The following is an 18,919-nucleotide window of genomic DNA, read 5'->3' on the forward strand; positions in this document are numbered from 1 at the left end:
CCCTGTCTCTGGTGAGGGTATGGGGATAGTACCCTGTATCTGGTGAGGGTCTGGGGTAGTACCCTGTCTCTGGTGAGGGTCTGGGGGTAATAGCCTGCCTCTGGTGAGGGTCTGGTCTAGTACTCACCCTGTCTCTCGTGAGGGTCTGGGTTCGGTTTTTGTGGATGATCTTGATGTAACCTGGTGGCTGCACCCAGGCCTCCCCATCCACCTGCACTGGGACGCCTTCATCACCCAGGATCGTGATCTTCACCGTACGACACTGAGAAAGAGCCAGATGGGCTCAGAGAGTTGGACAGACAGACAGACAGACAGACAGACAGACAGACAGGAGTACCTGTGCAATGCGGTGATGTTGCAGGTTGATGACTCGTGACACGGCCATCTGCATGCTGCCGAACACAGCCACCACCTCCAGGATCTTATCATCAAAGGACGGAGCTGTGAATGTCTGCGGGACAGATAGACAGATGACATCACTCAACACCTGACACTGATCAATAAACAGACAGGTAGATAATGACCAATCATATGATAACATGCAAGGTGAGGAAGAGATCAGATAGAGACAGACAGGTTCAAGTCTCACATCGTCCTCTTTGGTTCCTCCCCAGAAGTTGGTACCTCCTGCATAGCTGGGGATGTTCAGCACAGCAATGCCTTGCAGACTGGGGAGAGGGATGGGACGCCCGTCACACTGTCTCAGACACACACACACACATTAGACTTGTGATGATGAAGATGTTTGGACCATCGGATAGTCGTGGTGGGTCTCACCTCCAGGAGAACCTTCTGCTCCAGGTTCTTGTAGGTTCTGTGCAGCAGCTCTTTGGTTCCCAGGACTCCGTACCACATCATGTTCTTCGTCCGGCTCCTGAACACATTCAAACAGATCAAACTACAAACTCATAAAAACTACAGGTTTCTATGGAGATGAAGGGTAATGCAAGTTGTACATTAACAGTGTGTATTGTTAATAAGAATCTATGGTTCATAATAAAAAAAATGACCGTAATGGTATATAGAATTATTACTATTAGAGTAAATAACTAAATCAAGACTCTTAATAATAATTAAATAATCTGACAGTGAATAACAAAATCATTATAATTGATAATAATTAATTAATCTGATCCATTTTCTTCCACTTATCAGGGATCGGGTCATGGTGGCAGCAATACTGGAGTTCATGGTCCGAGGAGGCCAACCGGACCACATCATCTGCAAACAGCAGAGAGGTGATCCCGAGTCCCCTGAACCAGACATTCTCCACCCCCCGGCTGTGCCTAGATATCCTGTCCTTGAAAGTCACGAACAGGACTGATGATAAAGGGCAGCCCTGGCGGAGGCCAACACCCACCGGGAACGTGACTTATTACCTAGAATACGAACACAGCTCCTACTGCAGGCGTACGGGGACCAGATGGCCGGTTGCAACGGGTCCGGCACACCTGCAGCACCGCCCACAAAAAACCCTGTCGAAAGCCTTCTCCAAGTCTTTAAAGCACATGTAGACTGGTTGGGCAAACTCCCAGGACCCCTCCAGCAGTCTTGCGAGGGTAAAGAGCTGGTCCACTGCTCCTCTCGAATCTGAGGTTCGACCAAGGGTCGGAGCCTCCTTTCGAAGACCCCGTCACAAGCTTTCCCCGGAGGCTGAGTCGTGTGATACCTCGATAGTTTGAGCACTCTCTCCGGTCCCCCTTTATGAAAATGGGAACCACCACCCTGGTCTGCCAGTCCATGGCCACTGTTCCCGACCCTCATGCGACAGTGTCAGCCAAGACAGCCCAACAATGTCCAGCGCATCTCAGGGCGGATCTCATCCCCCCGGCGCCTTGCCACCAAGGAGCTTTTTGACGACTTTAGCGGCCTCCACCAGGGATATGGGTGCAACCCCCTCCAAGTCTTCAGGCGATGTTGGCCGGGTTTAGGAGTTCCTCAAAGTTCTCTTTCCACTGCCCAAAGATCAGATGATACGATTACAAAGTCGATCATTGACCTCCGGCCTAAGGTGTTCTGCTACCAGGTCCACTTATGGGCCACCTTATGCTCAAACATGGTCTTCGTTATGGACAAACCGTGGCGAGCACAGAAGTCCAAAAGCAAGACACCGCTCGGGTTCAGATCGGGCAAGGTTTTCTGTGATTGCCCACGTAAGCGTTGAAGTCTCTCAGGAGAACTATTGAGTCAGCAAGAAGGCTGGATACTCTGAACTGCTGTTTGGTGCATAAGCACAAACAACAGTCAGAGCCTTAGTCCCCACAACCCTCGGGTGCAGGGAGGCGACCCTCTGGATCTAACTAACAAAATTATTATTTTTAATTAATAATAATTAAATCATTTGAAGGTGGACCTGCACTTCTCTGGATGTTCGTCTCTCTTGTTGTTGAAGTCCAGAGAGATTTTAGCGTCAAGTCCGATTCCAAAGTAGTTATTCATGACACACTTCTCAGTGTAGCAGTCCCTGTGCAGAGAGACAGACAGTCAGATAGACACATGAAGAGACAGACAGACAGACAGAGACCGAAAGAAAGTCTTACATGTTGTCGGGGTCACAGCTGAACGGGTCGGCGTTGACCAGCAATCGACTGATCACAGAACTGCTGGAGAGAGAAGCTGAGATTCCTCTGAGACCTACACACACACACACACACACACACACACACACACACACACACACACACACACACACACACACACACACACACACACACACACACACACACACACACACACACACACACACACACACACACACACAGAGACACACAGAGACACACAGTCAGACTAATGACATCATGATGACAGTCAGAACTTCCTGTTGGACCTCTTCCTACCTGGATAGAGGATCTTCGTGTTGAGTGTCGGCATGGTCTCCCTACTTCCTGTCTGGACATGAAGTGATGCAGAGCTGCCCAGTGACTGGCTGCCTTTACTGATCAGCTTCTCACAGGGCGTCTTACTGACTGAGGAGACAGACAGGCAGGTCAATAACCTCATTGGTCCTGATTACATCACTAAGTTTATGGTAAACATGCACTTCCTGTCCTCATCAGGACCACGGAGAACAGAACATACTGATAAATGTACAATATGCTTTATTTAAAGCAGGGGTCACCAAACTTTTTGAAACAGAGCTACTTCAAGGGTACAAAATAATACAAAGGGCTACTTTTTTTATATAAACTTCCTGAATAACAAATTTGCACAGATAACCTTTTAATAATAATAATAATATATGTAAAGTATCTGATCACATATCAATGTTAATTATTACTCACAATAGATGGTAGGAAACACAGATATATCTTAACATGCAACATTTATTTCTGTTAATCTGCTTCAAAATTTGAAAGTCAGAGGTATCACGTATGTATTTTTGTAAATATATTTGACAGTTTTGTATGCAGCACATATGTAGCATTTTGTTCAAAATCACACAATTGTTGTACACATTTTTAGGAAATCATTAACTGTCATATCTAACCACTATTTAAAGCTATGAACTCTCACTGTACAAGTTATCAGTTGTGTAATGAATCATATTACATTAGCACTAATCACCAAATTTTTCTTTTTAACATGTTTGTGTTAATGTTGTCATGGTGTTTTCAATGAAAACCTATGTTTTCTTTTTCTTTGTCTGTAAATGTCTGTTAGTGGGAAGCCTGGCATTGCATACTGTTCACCAATGTACTGTAATCTGGAGTATAATTTGACACTGCAACTCTGAGTCTTGTAGATGTGCATCAGTAAGGCAACGTGTTCGGTGTTTGTTGATGAAGTTCATGTCGGAAAAGGCTGATTCACAGAGATAGGTTGAGCCAAAAAGGCAACGTTCATAGCTGCTGTGCATACACCTGTCTACTTTTCTGTGTCCACAAGGCACCAAAGATTTAGTGCAGACTGATGGGTTTTGGGGTGGAGGTCATTTTGCAACGTTATGATTTCCACCTCCACCTGTCCAGCATCCAAGTTGCATGTCATGTCATGTCCACTTGGAGAAAGGATTTGAAACGAGTGACACACATGGCTCAAATTGATCAAAGTCTTTCCTTCACTGTCTGTGTGTCAGTGGGCTTTCCTTTACTGTTAAGGTATATAATTTTGATCCATACATCCATTGTCAGCCGCTCATCCCGAGTCGGGTCACGGTGGCTGACCCAGGCTTCTCTCTCACCCGCAACATTGTCCAGCTTATTCTGGGAGATCCTGCGGTGTTTCCAGGCCAGCTGGGAGATACAGTATAATCCCTCCAGCGTTTCCTGGGTCTTCCCCGGGGTCTCCTCCCAGAGGGACGTGTCTGGAAAAACTCTAATGGGAGGAGTCCAGGAGGCATCCAAATCAGATGCCCGAACCACCTCATCTCTAAGGCTGAGACCTACAGAGGAAACTCATCTCCTTACCCTATCTCTAAGGCTGAGCCCCCTACACAGGAAACTCATCTCCTTACCCTATCTCTAAGGCTGAGCCCTACAGAGGAAACTCATCTCCTTACTCCATCTCTAAGGCTGAGCCCTACAGAGGAAACTCATCTCCTTACCCTATCTCTAAGGCTGAACCCTACAGAGGAAACTCATCTCCTTACCCTATCTCTAAGGCTGAGCCCTACAGAGGAAACTCATCTCCTTACCCTATCTCTAAGGCTGAGTCCCACAGAGGAAACTCATCTCCTTACCCTATCTCTAAGGCTGAGCCCTACAGAGGAAACTCATCTCCTTACCCTATCTCTAAGGCTGAGTCCTACAGATGAAACTCATCTCCTTACCCTATCTCTAAGGCTGAGTCCTAAGGAGGAAACTCATTTCCTTACCCTATCTCTAAGGCTGAACCCTAATGAGGAAACTCATCTCCTTACCCTATCTCTAAGGCTGAGCCCCCTACACAGGAAACTCATCTCCTTACCCCATCTCTAAGGCTGAGCCCTACAGAGGAAACTCATCTCCTTACCCTATCTCTAAGGCTGAACCCTACAGAGGAAACTCATCTCCTTACCCTATCTCTAAGGCTGAGCCCTACAGAGGAAACTCATCTCCTTACCCTATCTCTAAGGCTGAGCCCTACAGAGGAAACTTATCTCCTTACCCTATCTCTAAGGCTGAGTCCTAAGGTGGAAACTCATCTCCTTACCCTATCTCTAAGGATGAGCCCTACAGAGGAAACTCATCTCCTTACCCTATCTTTAAGGCTGAGCCCTACAGAGGAAACTCATCTCCTTACCCTATCTCTAAGGCTGAGCCCTACAGAGGAAACTCATCTCCTTACCCTATCTCTAAGGCTGAGCCCTACAGAGGAAACTCATCTCCTTACCCTATCTCTAAGGCTGAGTCCTAAGGTGGAAACTCATCTCCTTACCCTATCTCTAAGGCTGAGTCCTAAGGTGGAAACTCATCTCCTTACCCTATCTCTAAGGCTGAGCCCTACAGAGGAAACTCATCTCCTTACCCTATCTCTAAGGATGAGCCCTACAGAGGAAACTCATCTCCTTACCCTATCTCTAAGGCTGAGCCCTACAGAGGAAACTCATCTCCTTACCCTATCTCTAAGGCTGAGCCCTACAGAGGAAACTCATCTCCTTACCCTATCTCTAAGGCTGAGCCCTACAGAGGAAACTCATCTCCTTACCCTATCTCTAAGGCTGAGCCCTACAGAGGAAACTCATCTCCTTACCCTATCTCTAAGGCTGAGCCCTACAGAGGAAACTCATCTCCTTACCCTATCTCTAAGGCTGAGCCCTACAGAGGAAACTCATCTCCTTACCCTATCTCTAAGGCTGAGTCCTAAGGTGGAAACTCATCTCCTTACCCTATCTCTAAGGCTGAGTCCTAAGGTGGAAACTCATCTCCTTACCCCATCTCTAAGGCTGAGCCCTACAGAGGAAACTCATCTCCTTACCCTATCTCTAAGGATGAGCCCTACAGAGGAAACTCATCTCCTTACCCTATCTCTAAGGCTGAGCCCTACAGAGGAAACTCATCTCCTTACCCTATCTCTAAGGCTGAGCCCTACAGAGGAAACTCATCTCCTTACCCTATCTCTAAGGCTGAGCCTGGTCCCCCTACTGAGGAAACTCATTTTGGCCGCTTGTACCCAAGACCTCGTTCTTTCGGTCACGACCCAGAGTGTGTGACCATAGGTGAGGGTCAGAACGTAGACGGCGCAGTAAATTGAGAGCTTCACCTTCCGGCTCAGCTCCCTCTTCACCAAGACGGTCCAGTCCAGCAAATGTTTTACTGCTACAGCAGCACCGATCCGCCTGTCGATCTCCCACTCTATCTAATTGTGAACAAGACCCCGAGATACTTGAACTCCTTCGCTCGGGTTAGGCAGGTATATCATACCACCAGTACCTGACCCAGCTTTACCAGTACCAGTAGCAGATGTACCAGTAGTACCAGTAGTAGTAGTACCACCAGTACCAGTAGTAGTAATACCACTGACCTCTGCCTGTGTTGCGCTGCTTGGCGCTGTAGGATAACTGCAGAGCCAACTTGTCCTCCTCATCCTCCTCATCCTCCTCCAACAAACACTTGTCTTCTTCAGGCGGACTGAGAGAGAAGAGCTGCTGCTGAGTTTGAGCGTTCTGCTCGTCCACCGCTAGGAGACAAATACACAAACGTAAAGACTCCAACCTTCTAGAACAGTGGTCCCCAACCCCCGGGTCGGTTGGTACCGGGCTGCACAGAAAAGGTGAATGAAAAAAAAAGGTTTTTATCAAAGTCGGAAAAAATAAATGTTTTAAAAAAGCACCGGATATATCCATCTGTGTGTCTGAGCCTCTCATGAGGTCATGAAATACGTGATACATCTCAAGAGGTCACGTAATACGTGACAAAAGCTGAGTGCATTCAAAAGACATTATCAGGAGTCGTACTTTAAGTACGGGTTTATCGCTGCAGGCAGACTGCGAAAGAACCCATTAGTGAACAAACCCGGTGAATCGAGCCTGTCTGTGCCAGTAGAAGATCAACTGCTGTATATCGCAAATGACGGTGGCCTTAAAAGTACATTTCACACAACAACTCTGCCGGTGTTCTGGATCAAAATTAAGGAAGAATATCCAAAGATCACAAAATCGCCAAAAAAACAATGAAAACCCTGCTTCCATTTCCAACGTCATATCTTTGTGAAGCAGGTTTTCTGCAATGACGTGATCAAAACTAAGTTAGGGAGCAGACTGGACATAACAAACACACTTTGGGTGTCGTTGTCTCCCATTACCCCGAGATGGGACCGCGGCTCGTTGCAGATAAACAAGCTCAGGGCTCCCACTAATTTGGCGTAATGGTGAGTTGTATTTTTATGCACTTCATGCCGGTCGTATCATTTTATTACGTCATATTTATTACATCATATTTATCGCCCACACTGTGAAGGCCGGTCCGTGAAAATATTGTCTGACACGAAACCGGTCCATGGCTCAAAAAAGGTTGAGGACCGCTGTTCTAGAAGACACAGCGACAAAGGTAAAGACTCCAACCTTCTAGAAGACACAGACGAACGTAAAGACTCCTGACCTTCTAGAAGACACAGACAAACATAAAGACTCCAACCTTCTAGAAGACACAGACGAACGTAAAGACTCCTGACCTTCTAGAAGACACAGACAAACGTAAAGACTCCAACCTTCTAGAAGACAGAGACAAACGTAAAGACTCCTGACCTTCTAGAAGACACAGACAAACGTAAAGACTCCAACCTTCTAGAAGACACAGACAAACGTAAAGACTCCAACCTTCTAGAAGACACAGACAAACGTAAAGACTCCAACCTTCTAGAAGACACAGACAAACGTAAAGACTCCAACCTTCTAGAAGACACAGACGAACGTAAAGACTCCTGACCTTCTAGAAGACACAGACAAACGTAAAGACTCCAACCTTCTAGAAGACACAGACGAACGTAAAGACTCCAACCTTCTAGAAGACACAGACGAACGTAAAGACTCCAACCTTCTAGAAGACACAGATGAACGTAAAGACTCCTGACCTTTCTCCGTGTGCTCGATGATCTGTCTGATGGCTTTCTTCAGACTGTTGGCTCTCAGCATCAGCTGCTCTCGAGGTTTAAAGATTGCCGCCGCAGAAGAGGAAGTGTTGGTCCGTGGGGAGCAGTATGGGGCATGAGGAGGAAGATGATGATGCTGATGATGAAGAGAAGGAGACAGTACAACTCCCTTGGCATCCTCCTGCTCCTCAGCAATGGTTGGGTGAGGGGCCTGGGGGGGCACGGCGGAAGCCCGAGACTCCTCATTCAGAGTCTTCAGCAGGGAATCCAGTTTTTCCTTTAACACACCACACTGACCACAGACATGACTCAGCACATTAGACATGACCCAGCACATTACATTGGCCATGACTCGGCACATTACATTAGACATGACTCGGCACATTACATTAGACATGACTCGGCACATTACATTAGACATGACTCGGCACATTACATTAGACATGACCCGGCACATTACATTAGACATGACTCGGCACATTGGCCATGACCCAGCACATTACATTAGACATGACTCAGCACATTGGACATGACCCAGCACATTACATTAGACATGACTCGGCACATTACATTAGACATGACTCGGCACATTACATTAGACATGACCCGGCACATTACATTAGACATGACTCGGCACATTGGCCATGACCCAGCACATTACATTAGACATGACTCAGCACATTACATTAGACATGACCCAGCACATTACATTAGACATGACTCAGCACATTACATTAGACATGACCCAGCACATTACATTAGACATGACCCAGCACATTACATTAGACATGACCCAGCACATTGGACATGACCCAGCACATTACATTAGACATGACTCAGCACATTACATTAGACATGACCCAGCACATTACATTAGTCACTTTAAGATCACAAAGTTATTAATGTCGTTATATCGAGATCACAAGTTATTGATGTATTTATATCACAATATAAAAGACAGTTTGAGTGCTTCCGTACAATAGAAACACAATCACAACCAAATATAATGGATTTAAAACTTAGAATATCTAAAACCGTGTATATATATATATATATATATATATATATATATATATATATATATATATATATATATATATATATATATATATATATATATATATATATATATATAAAAATAAAGAGTATAAACATACCTTCTTGGCCATGACCTCTGACTCCTCTGAACTCTCTGTGTTCTTCTCGTATGCTTTACCAACACGAGCTACGAAGTCCTTCACTGTCTCACACAGAACCCTGAATGTACCACAGAGTACACAGATTATATATATATATATTGTATATACCCAGATTATATATATTACATATACACACAGTACACAGATTATATATACTCAAAGAACACATATTATATATATTGTATATACAGATTATATATACACACAGTACAGAGAGAGACAGACAGATGGACAGGGATACAGAGTGAGAGAGACACTGAGAGAGACAGACAGATAGAGAGAGAGAGACAGATAGATGGACAGGAAGACAGGCAGAGAGAGAGAGAGACAGACAGGCAGACGGTCTTACTTGGCGGAGGAGATGACCACAGAGTGCTGGTCTGAGGTCAGGATCTTGGACAGGTGAGCAGCCACTGAGTCCTCGTAGGTCAGAATCTGCTGAACCTGGATCGGTGAAGTCAGGACCTTTTTATTTTATTTTTCAAAACTTTATTGATATTATTGATGAAGCTCAATGCCATGTTTACAAACATACATTACAAGTGAACATTTTGGGTCCCCTGAAAAGAGAAGTGATGTCACTTCCTGTTACCTCAGAGTCGTCGCTGCAGTCCTCAGTGACAGTGGAGCCAGAATGTTGCCGTGGAAACTTTGTCTCATAGACCATAATACTCCACCTACAACAGTAGGAGAGACAGTTGTTACCTGTCTGTCAGACAGTAGTTACCTGTCTGACACCTGCTACCTATTACCTGTCTGACACCTGCTACCTGTCTGACACCTGCTACCTGTCTCCCACCTGCTACCTGTCTGACACCTACAACCTGTCTGACACCTGCTACCTGTCTGATGCCTTCTACCTGTCTGACACCTATTACCTTGCTCACACCTGTTACCTATATGCCAAGACAATGTCGGACACCGTAGTTTTCTCTGGCCCTCTCCCCAATCTGATCAATGATGACATGTATAGCCGCATGTCGTCATTCAACCGCTGGTTGTCCAGGTGGTGCCCAGCACACCAGTTCCTGTCTCACACCAGTTACCTGTCTGATATCTGTTACCTGTCTGATATCAGTTACCTGTCTGATATCAGTTACCTGTCTGATATCTGTTACCTGTCTGATATCAGTTACCTGTCTCACACCAGTTACCTGTCTGATATCTGTTACCTGTCTGATATCTGTTACCTGTCTGATATCTGTTACCTGTCTGATATCAGTTACCTGTCTGATATCTGTTACCTGTCTGATATCTGTTACCTGTCTGATATCTGTTACCTGTCTCACACCAGTTACCTGTCTGATATCTGTTACCTGTCTGATATCTGTTACCTGTCTCACACCAGTTACCTGTCTGATATCTGTTACCTGTCTGATATCTGTTACCTGTCTCACACCAGTTACCTGTCTGATATCTGTTACCTGTCTGATATCTGTTACCTGTCTCACACCAGTTACCTGTCTCACACCAGTTACCTGTCTGATATCTGTTACCTGTCTGATATCTGTTACCTGTCTCACACCAGTTACCTGTCTGATATCTGTTACCTGTCTGATATCTGTTACCTGTCTCACACCAGTTACCTGTCTGATATCTGTTACCTGTCTGATATCTGTTACCTGTCTCACACCAGTTACCTGTCTCACACCAGTTACCTGTCTGATATCTGTTACCTGTCTGATATCTGTTACCTGTCTCACACCAGTTACCTGTCTGATATCTGTTACCTGTCTGATATCAGTTACCTGTCTGATATCAGTTACCTGTGAGACAGGTAACAGATATCAGACAGGTAACAGATATCAGTTACCTGTCTCACACCAGTTACCTGTCTGATATCTGTTACCTGTCTGATATCTGTTAACTGTCTCACACCAGTTACCTGTCTGATATCTGTTACCTGTCTGATATCTGTTACCTGTCTGATATCTGTTAACTGTCTCACACCAGTTACCTGTCTCACACCAGTTACCTGTCTGATATCTGTTACCTGTCTGATATCTGTTACCTGTCTCACACCAGTTACCTGTCTGATATCTGTTACCTGTCTGATATCAGTTACCTGTCTGATATCAGTTACCTGTGAGACAGGTAACAGATATCAGACAGGTAACAGATATCAGTTACCTGTCTCACACCAGTTACCTGTCTGATATCTGTTACCTGTCTGATATCTGTTACCTGTCTCACACCAGTTACCTGTCTGATATCAGATACCTGTCTGATATCTGTTACCTGTCTCACACCAGTTACCTGTCTGATATCTGTTAGCTGTCTCACACCAGTTACCTGTCTGATATCTGTTACCTGTCTCACACCAGTTACCTGTCTGATATCAGTTACCTGTCTGATATCTGTTAGCTGTCTCACACCAGTTACCTGTCTGATATCTGTTACCTGTCTGATATCTGTTACCTGTCTCACACCAGTTACCTGTCTGATATCTGTTAGCTGTCTCACACCAGTTACCTGGCTGATATCTGTTACCTGTCTCACACCAGTTACCTGTCTGATATCTGTTACCTGTCTCACACCAGTTACCTGTCTGATATCTATTACCTGTCTCACACCAGTTACCTGTCCGACACCAGTTTCCTGTCTGATATCTGTTACCTGTCTCACACCCACCAGTAACCTGTCTGACACCAGTTACCTGTCTGATATCTGTTACCTGTCTCACACCAGTTACCTGTCTGATATCTGTTACCTGTCTCACACCAGTTACCTGTCTGACACCTGTTACCTGTCTGACACCTGTTACCTGTCTGATATCTGTTACCTGTCTCACACCAGTTACCTGTCCGACACCAGTTACCTGTCTGATATCTGTTACCTGTCTCACACCAGTTTCCTGTCTGATATCTGTTACCTGTCTCACACCAGTTACCTGTCTGATATCTGTTACCTGTCTCACACCAGTTACCTGTCTGACACCTGTTACCTGTCTCACACCAGTTACCTGTCTCACACCAGTTACCTGTCTGATATCTGTTACCTGTCTCACACCAGTTACCTGTCTCACACCAGTTACCTGTTTCACACCAGTTACCTGTCTGACACCAGTTACCTGTCTCACACCAGTTACCTGTCTGATATCTATTACCTGTTTCACACCAGTTACCTGTCTCACACCAGTTACCTGTCTCACACCAGTTACCTTTCTCACACCAGTTACCTGTCTAGCATCTTGGTGCTGGCTCGCTCCAGTTTCTCCAGTATCTGAGGCAGCTGTGTGTCGTCGTCACAGGCTGAACCCCAACCCAGAACCCGGGCAAGATCATTCCCAGTCCCCAGAGGAAGAACTCCCAGCTGACACTGGAAACAATGACGACACAATGAAAACATGTTCATAGATTACATAGCTCATCAGTTATTTTTACATCTGTATCAGGTGTTTGAACATCATTACATTCATTTATAGTATGAAACTGAATGAAAACATACCTGTTTGTGCAACGTGAGAGTGTCAATCTCGGACAGAACCCAGCCGACGCTGCCGTCTCCTCCACAAACCAGGATCCTAAATGTGTCAAACTTCTGGAACAAACGCAGACTGACAGACAGATTAAAAGTTTACACACTGACCTCTTGAGATAAAACACACCATTCAACACACACTCTATGTCTCTCTGTCTGCCTGTCTCACCCCAGGTGAGGTCCCCCGTTCATCAGGTCAAACACCTGTGCCGGGTTCAGCAGCTGTTTGAAGCGTCTCAGGAACTTGACACCCTGATTGTCTCCGCTCTTAGAGTTGACAAACACCAGGAGAGGACTCGTGCAGGACGGAGGACACGAGGCCTTCCAGAAACCTGAACACAGACCAGCATTCAACGTGTGAGCTGTGTGTTTCTTAGCACTGTCTGAGGGTCGATCAGATGTATTTATTAGGCTCACCATCAGAGTCAATGCTGTTGAGTGCAGTTGGGGGAATGACTGACACTTTACACTGACCCAGAGGACACTTACTGGAGAGCTGCTCCTTACAGCCTGAGTGCACCTGGAACACAGAGGGACACACCTCACCATGGCTGTCCTTGATATGGCAGGTTAGTTACATACCAATTCCGTACACCTGAACTACACCTTAACTACAACTCATGTAACACCTGATGTATCACCTAAAATACAACTCATGTATCACCTGAACTACACCTGATCTATCACCTGAACGATACCTGATGTTTCACCTGATGTATCACTTGAACTGCATGTGATGTATTACCTGAACTACACTTTATGTATCACCTGGTCTACACCCGATGTATCACCTGAACTACACCCGATGTATCACCTGAACTACACCCGATGTATCACCTGAACTACACCCGATCTATCACCTGAACTACACCCGATGTATCACCTGAACTACACCCGATGTATCACCTGAACTACACCCGATCTATCACCTGAACTACACCCGATGTATCACCTGAACTACACCCGATGTATCACCTGAACTACACCCGATCTATCACCTGAACTACACCTGATCTATCACCTGAACGATACCTGATGTTTCACCTGATCGATCACTTGAACTGCATGTGATGTATTACCTGAACTACACTTTATGTATCACCTGGTCTACACCTGATGTATCACCTGAACTACACCCGATGTATCACCTGAACTACACTTTATGTATCACCTGGTCTACACCTGATGTATCACCTGAACTACACCCGATGTATCACCTGAACTACACCCGATGTATCACCTGAACTACACCCGATGTATCACCTGAACTACACCCGATCTATCACCTGAACTACACCCGATGTATCACCTGAACTACACCCGATGTATCACCTGAACTACACCCGATCTATCACCTGAACTACACCCGATGTATCACCTGAACTACACCCGATCTATCACCTGAACTACACCCGATGTATCACCTGAACTACACCCGATGTATCACCTGAACTACACTTTATGTATCACCTGGTCTACACCCGATGTATCACCTGAACTACACCCGATGTATCACCTGAACTACACCCGATGTATCACCTGAACTACACCCGATGTATCACCTGAACTACACCTGATCTATCACCTGAACTACACCTGATCTATCACCTGAACGATACCTGATCTATCACCTGAACTACACCCGATGTATCACCTGAACTACACCTGATCTATCACCTGAACTACACCTCATGTATCACCTGAACTACACCTGATGCATCATCTGAACTACACCTGATCCATCACCTGAACTACACCTGATCTATCACCTGAACTACACCTGATCTATCACCTGAACTACACCTCATGTATCACCTGATCTACACTTAAACTAAACTTGAACTGTCACATAAACTACACTTGAAAGTGTATTCTATGAGTAGGCCAGCAGACTGCTGACTCATTCATTCATAGAACCAGTGTCTCCAGTCTCACCATGGCTTTACACCAGAGACACCTCCAGTCCTGCAGACGGAGGACGCTGCCACAGGTTTTATCACAGACGTTACATTTGGCCGAGACCGGCAGGTTCCCCTCCAACCACTGATGAGGCATTGACACCTGAGGACAGAGGTCGGAGGTCAGCTGGATATGAGGCATTCACTGACACAGTAACAAGTGAAGGAAATCTGCATCAGTGTGTCTCACCCCGTCCTCGTCCTCAATGATGTCCTTCCCAATAGAAGCCAGTGTCGTCCATTTACAGTTGTTGGTGGCTCTGACAGCACAGCGCTTATGAGCCTTAAACTTACACACTGACACACACACACATAAAATACACAATCACACACACATATGTGTGTACTTACTAGTACTATGTGTGTACCTTCACAGGACAGCCCGTGGGACGTCACCCCTGACAGCGCTTCTCTGCAGACGTTGCAGTACGTCGGTCTGGCGTGAGAGCAAGCGTACCAGTTGTGCATCCCACTGAAGTGGTCCATGCTGTACTGGGTGGACTGGAAGAGAGGGACACACAGTCAGCAGGTGATACTGGGACTCACCTGCTTGTCCCACTGGTAATAAGACTGACAGAGACGGACCTCATAGTTCTGTCTGTTCTGGACGCTGCGCAGAGCCGCCATCCACTCCTCCATCTCCTTCCTGTTGTCAGCACACAGGATGAGGCGTCTGCAGGGGGTGATGAGCTGCACACACACACACACACACATTAGCCCTCAGTATTTCATTATGGTTTTATTGTTGTTGATGCAACTGGATCAGCAGCAGAATATGTGTAAATAATTTCCAAAGAAAACAGACGTGGACTTCCACTTCCTGTTCAGCTGCTCCACAATAAAGCATTTGCTCCACACACACACACACAGCCAATTAGAGCAGAGTTTCAGGTTTAGTCGTCTTCATCACGTGGACGCCACATGACCAGCTGGTGGTCGGAATGAATCGTCCTGCTGTTCTCTCATTGGTCACATGACCCACATGAACAGACTGACGGAGCCTCATCTCATCTCAACATGTGACGAGGACGATCATCAGTCCTGTTTGCTGACTTCTCACTGAAGCCAACATCCAACATACTTCATCAAGTTCACAACTACAACACCTGGCGTAGAACTACAACACCTGGCGTAGAACTACAACACCTGGCGTAGAACTACAACACCTGGCGTATGACTAAAACATCTGGAACTAAAACATCTGGCGTAGAACTAAAACACCTGGCGTAGAACTACAACACCTGGCGTAGAACTAAAACACCTGGCGTAGAACTACAACACCTGGCGTAGAACTACAACACCTGGCGTAGAACTAAAACACCTGGCGTAGAACTACAACACCTGGCGTAGAACTACAACACCTGGCGTATGACTAAAACATCTGGAACTAAAACATCTGGCGTAGAACTACAACACCTGGCGTAGAACTACAACACCTGGCGTATGACTAAAACATCTGAAACTAAAACATCTGGCGTAGAACTAAAACACCTGGCGTAGAACTACAACACCTGGCGTATGACTAAAACATCTGGAACTAAAACACCTGGCGTAGAACTACAACACCTGGCGTAGAACTACAACACCTGGCGTAGAACTAAAACACCTGGCGTATGACTAAAACATCTGGAACTACAACACCTGGCATAGAACTAAAACACCTGGCGTAGAACTACAACACCTGGCGTATGACTAAAACATCTGGAACTAAAACATCTGGCGTAGAACTAAAACATCTAGCGTAGAACTACAACACCTGGCGTAGAACTACAACACCTGGCGTAGAACTAAAACACCTGGCGTATGACTAAAACATCTGGAACTAAAACACCTGGCGTAGAACTACAACACCTGGCGTAGAACTACAACACCTGGCGTAGAACTACAACACCTGGCGTAGAACTAAAACACCTGGCGTATGACTAAAACATCTGGAACTACAACACCTGGCATAGAACTAAAACACCTGGCGTAGAACTACAACACCTGGCGTATGACTAAAACATCTGGAACTAAAACATCTGGCGTAGAACTAAAACATCTAGCGTTGAACTACAACACCTGGCGTAGAACTACAACACCTGGCGTATGACTAAAACATCTGGAACTACAACACCTGGCGTAGAACTAAAACACCTGACGTAGAACTACAACACCTGGCGTAGAACTACAACACCTGGCGTATGACTAAAACATCTGGAACTAAAACATCTGGCGTAGAACTAAAACATCTGGCATAGAACTACAACACCTGGCGTAGAACTACAACACCTGGCGTAGAACTACAACACCTGGCGTAGAACTACAACACCTGGCGTATGACTAAAACATCTGGAACTACAACACCTGGCGTAGAACTAAAACACCTGGCGTAGAACTACAACACCTGGCGTATGACTAAAACATCTGGAACTAAAACATCTGGCGTAGAACTAAAACACCTGGCGTATGACTAAAACATCTGGAACTAAAACATCTGGCGTAGAACTAAAACATCTGGCATAGAACTACAACACCTGGCGTAGAACTACAACACCTGGCATATGACTAAAACATCTGGAACTAAAACATCTGGCGTAGAACTAAAACACCTGACGTAGAACTACAACACCTGGCGTAGAACTACAACACCTGGCGTAGAACTAAAACACCTGGCGTATGACTAAAACATCTGGAACTAAAACATCTGGCGTAGACCAAAAACACCTGGCGTAGAACTACAACACCTGGCGTAGAACTACAACACCTGGCGTAGAACTACAACATCTGGAACTAAAACACCTGGCGTAGAACTACAACACCTGGCATAGAACTACAACACCTGGCATAGAACTACAACACTTGGCGTAGAACTAAAACACCTGGCGTAGAACTACAACATCTGGAACTAAAACATCTGGCGTAGAACTACAACACCTGGCGTAGAACTACAACATCTGGAACTAAAACACCTGGCGTAGAACTACAACACCTGGCATAGAACTACAACACCTGGCATAGAACTACAACACTTGGCGTAGAACTAAAACACCTGGCGTAGAACTACAACATCTGGAACTAAAACATCTGGCGTAGAACTACAACACCTGGCGTAGAACTACAACACCTGGCATAGAACTACAACACCTGGCGTAGAACTAAAACACCTGGCGTAGAACTACAACACCTGGCGTAGAACTACAACATCTGGAACTAAAACATCTGGCGTAGAACTAAAACACCTGGCGTAGAACTACAACACCTGGCTTATAACTAAAACATCTGGCGTAGAACTAAAACATCTGGAACTAAAACATCTGGCGTAGAACTAAAACATCTGGAACTAAAACATCCGGCGTAGAACTAAAACATCTGGAACTAAAACATCTGGCGTAGAACTAAAACATTTGGAACTAAAACATCTGGCGTAGAACTACAACATCTGGCGTATGACTAAAACATCTGGAACTAAAACATCTGGCGTAAACCTAAAACATCTGGCGCAGAACTACAACATCGGGCGCAGAACTACAACATCCGGCGCAGAACTAAAACATCTGGAACTAAAACATCTGGAACTAAAACATCTGGCGTAAACCTAAAACATCTGGCGCAGAACTACAACATCTGGCGTAGAACTACAACATCTGGCGTAGAACTAAAACATCTGGAACTACAACATCTGGCGTAGAACTACAACATCTGGGGTAGAACTACAACATCTGGGGTAGAACTACAACACCTGGTGTAGATCTAAAACATCTGGAACTAAAACATCTGGCGTAGAACTAAAACATCTGGCGTAGAACTAAAACATCTGGAACTACAACATCTGGTGTAGATCTAAAATATCTGGCGCAAAACTAGATAAATATATAAAAAGATTGCTCAGTCAGTAAAAACGACCTTTGACCTCCTGGCGGTCAGCTGACCTGTGAGTCTTTGTTGGAGCCTGAACTATGACATCACAGTCTGACTGGCGACCAATCAGCTTCTTCTTCTGTAAAACCGTCACAACTTATTATTATAGTATTATTAAATCCACAAGTCCAGTTTAGAGCCCTGGTCCAAGAGAGTCCAGTTCAGAGTCCTGATCCAAGAGAGTCCAGTTCAGAGTCCTGGTCCAAGAGAGTCCAGTTCAGAGTCCTGGTCCAAGAGAGTCCAGTTCAGAGTCCTGATCCAAGAGAGTCCAGTTCAGAGTCCTGATCCAAGAGAGTCCAGTTCAGAGTCCTGATCCAAGAGAGTCCAGTTCAGAGTCCTGGTCCAAGAGAGTCTAGTTCAGAGTCCTGATCCATT

At 45.5% G+C, this 18,919-nt stretch overlaps 1 protein-coding gene and 1 long non-coding RNA gene across 17 annotated transcripts in view; both read right to left on the reverse strand.

The window, feature by feature from the left end:
• Nucleotides 1–18,919, reverse strand: part of LOC117741434 (diacylglycerol kinase delta-like) — a 29,568-nt gene that overhangs the window by 6,239 nt on the left and 4,410 nt on the right. For 3 of the 7 annotated variants that reach the window (XM_034548472.1, XM_034548471.1, XM_034548475.1), the window contains exons 4-23: nucleotides 15,230–15,334; nucleotides 15,013–15,145; nucleotides 14,835–14,941; nucleotides 14,622–14,747; nucleotides 13,104–13,206; nucleotides 12,856–13,018; nucleotides 12,654–12,762; nucleotides 12,385–12,524; nucleotides 9,799–9,883; nucleotides 9,556–9,650; nucleotides 9,165–9,264; nucleotides 7,990–8,299; nucleotides 6,442–6,597; nucleotides 2,838–2,966; nucleotides 2,541–2,634; nucleotides 2,354–2,464; nucleotides 778–874; nucleotides 590–697; nucleotides 338–451; nucleotides 128–262 (exon numbers count right to left, since the gene is read on the reverse strand). In XM_034548472.1, coding sequence (XP_034404363.1) covers nucleotides 128–262; nucleotides 338–451; nucleotides 590–697; nucleotides 778–874; nucleotides 2,354–2,464; nucleotides 2,541–2,634; nucleotides 2,838–2,966; nucleotides 6,442–6,597; nucleotides 7,990–8,299; nucleotides 9,165–9,264; nucleotides 9,556–9,650; nucleotides 9,799–9,883; nucleotides 12,385–12,524; nucleotides 12,654–12,762; nucleotides 12,856–13,018; nucleotides 13,104–13,206; nucleotides 14,622–14,747; nucleotides 14,835–14,941; nucleotides 15,013–15,145; nucleotides 15,230–15,334 — 2,520 coding nt within the window. Of the gene's footprint in view, nucleotides 1–127; nucleotides 263–337; nucleotides 452–589; nucleotides 698–777; nucleotides 875–2,353; nucleotides 2,465–2,540; nucleotides 2,635–2,837; nucleotides 2,967–6,441; nucleotides 6,598–7,989; nucleotides 8,300–9,164; nucleotides 9,265–9,555; nucleotides 9,651–9,798; nucleotides 9,884–12,384; nucleotides 12,525–12,653; nucleotides 12,763–12,855; nucleotides 13,019–13,103; nucleotides 13,207–14,621; nucleotides 14,748–14,834; nucleotides 14,942–15,012; nucleotides 15,146–15,229; nucleotides 15,335–18,529 lie in introns of all 7 variants that reach the window. The other 4 variants (XM_034548476.1, XM_034548477.1, XM_034548474.1 and 1 more) reach the window with 4 other exon arrangements.
• LOC117741464 lies at nucleotides 15,904–18,523 on the reverse strand. 10 transcript variants are annotated; one of them, XR_004610732.1, is made up of 3 exons: nucleotides 17,011–18,523; nucleotides 16,211–16,800; nucleotides 15,904–15,965 (listed from the first exon to the last, which is right to left on the reverse strand). It is a non-coding gene; the product is annotated as an uncharacterized LOC117741464 (long non-coding RNA). The 10 variants fall into 10 exon arrangements; XR_004610730.1 differs by having other exon boundaries at nucleotides 15,932–15,965; nucleotides 16,191–16,800; XR_004610727.1 differs by lacking the exon at nucleotides 15,904–15,965 and having other exon boundaries at nucleotides 16,012–16,800; nucleotides 17,011–17,390; nucleotides 17,561–18,523.

Source organism: Cyclopterus lumpus, chromosome 13, assembly GCF_009769545.1.
Source record: "Cyclopterus lumpus isolate fCycLum1 chromosome 13, fCycLum1.pri, whole genome shotgun sequence".
NCBI lineage: Eukaryota > Metazoa > Chordata > Actinopteri > Perciformes > Cyclopteridae > Cyclopterus > Cyclopterus lumpus.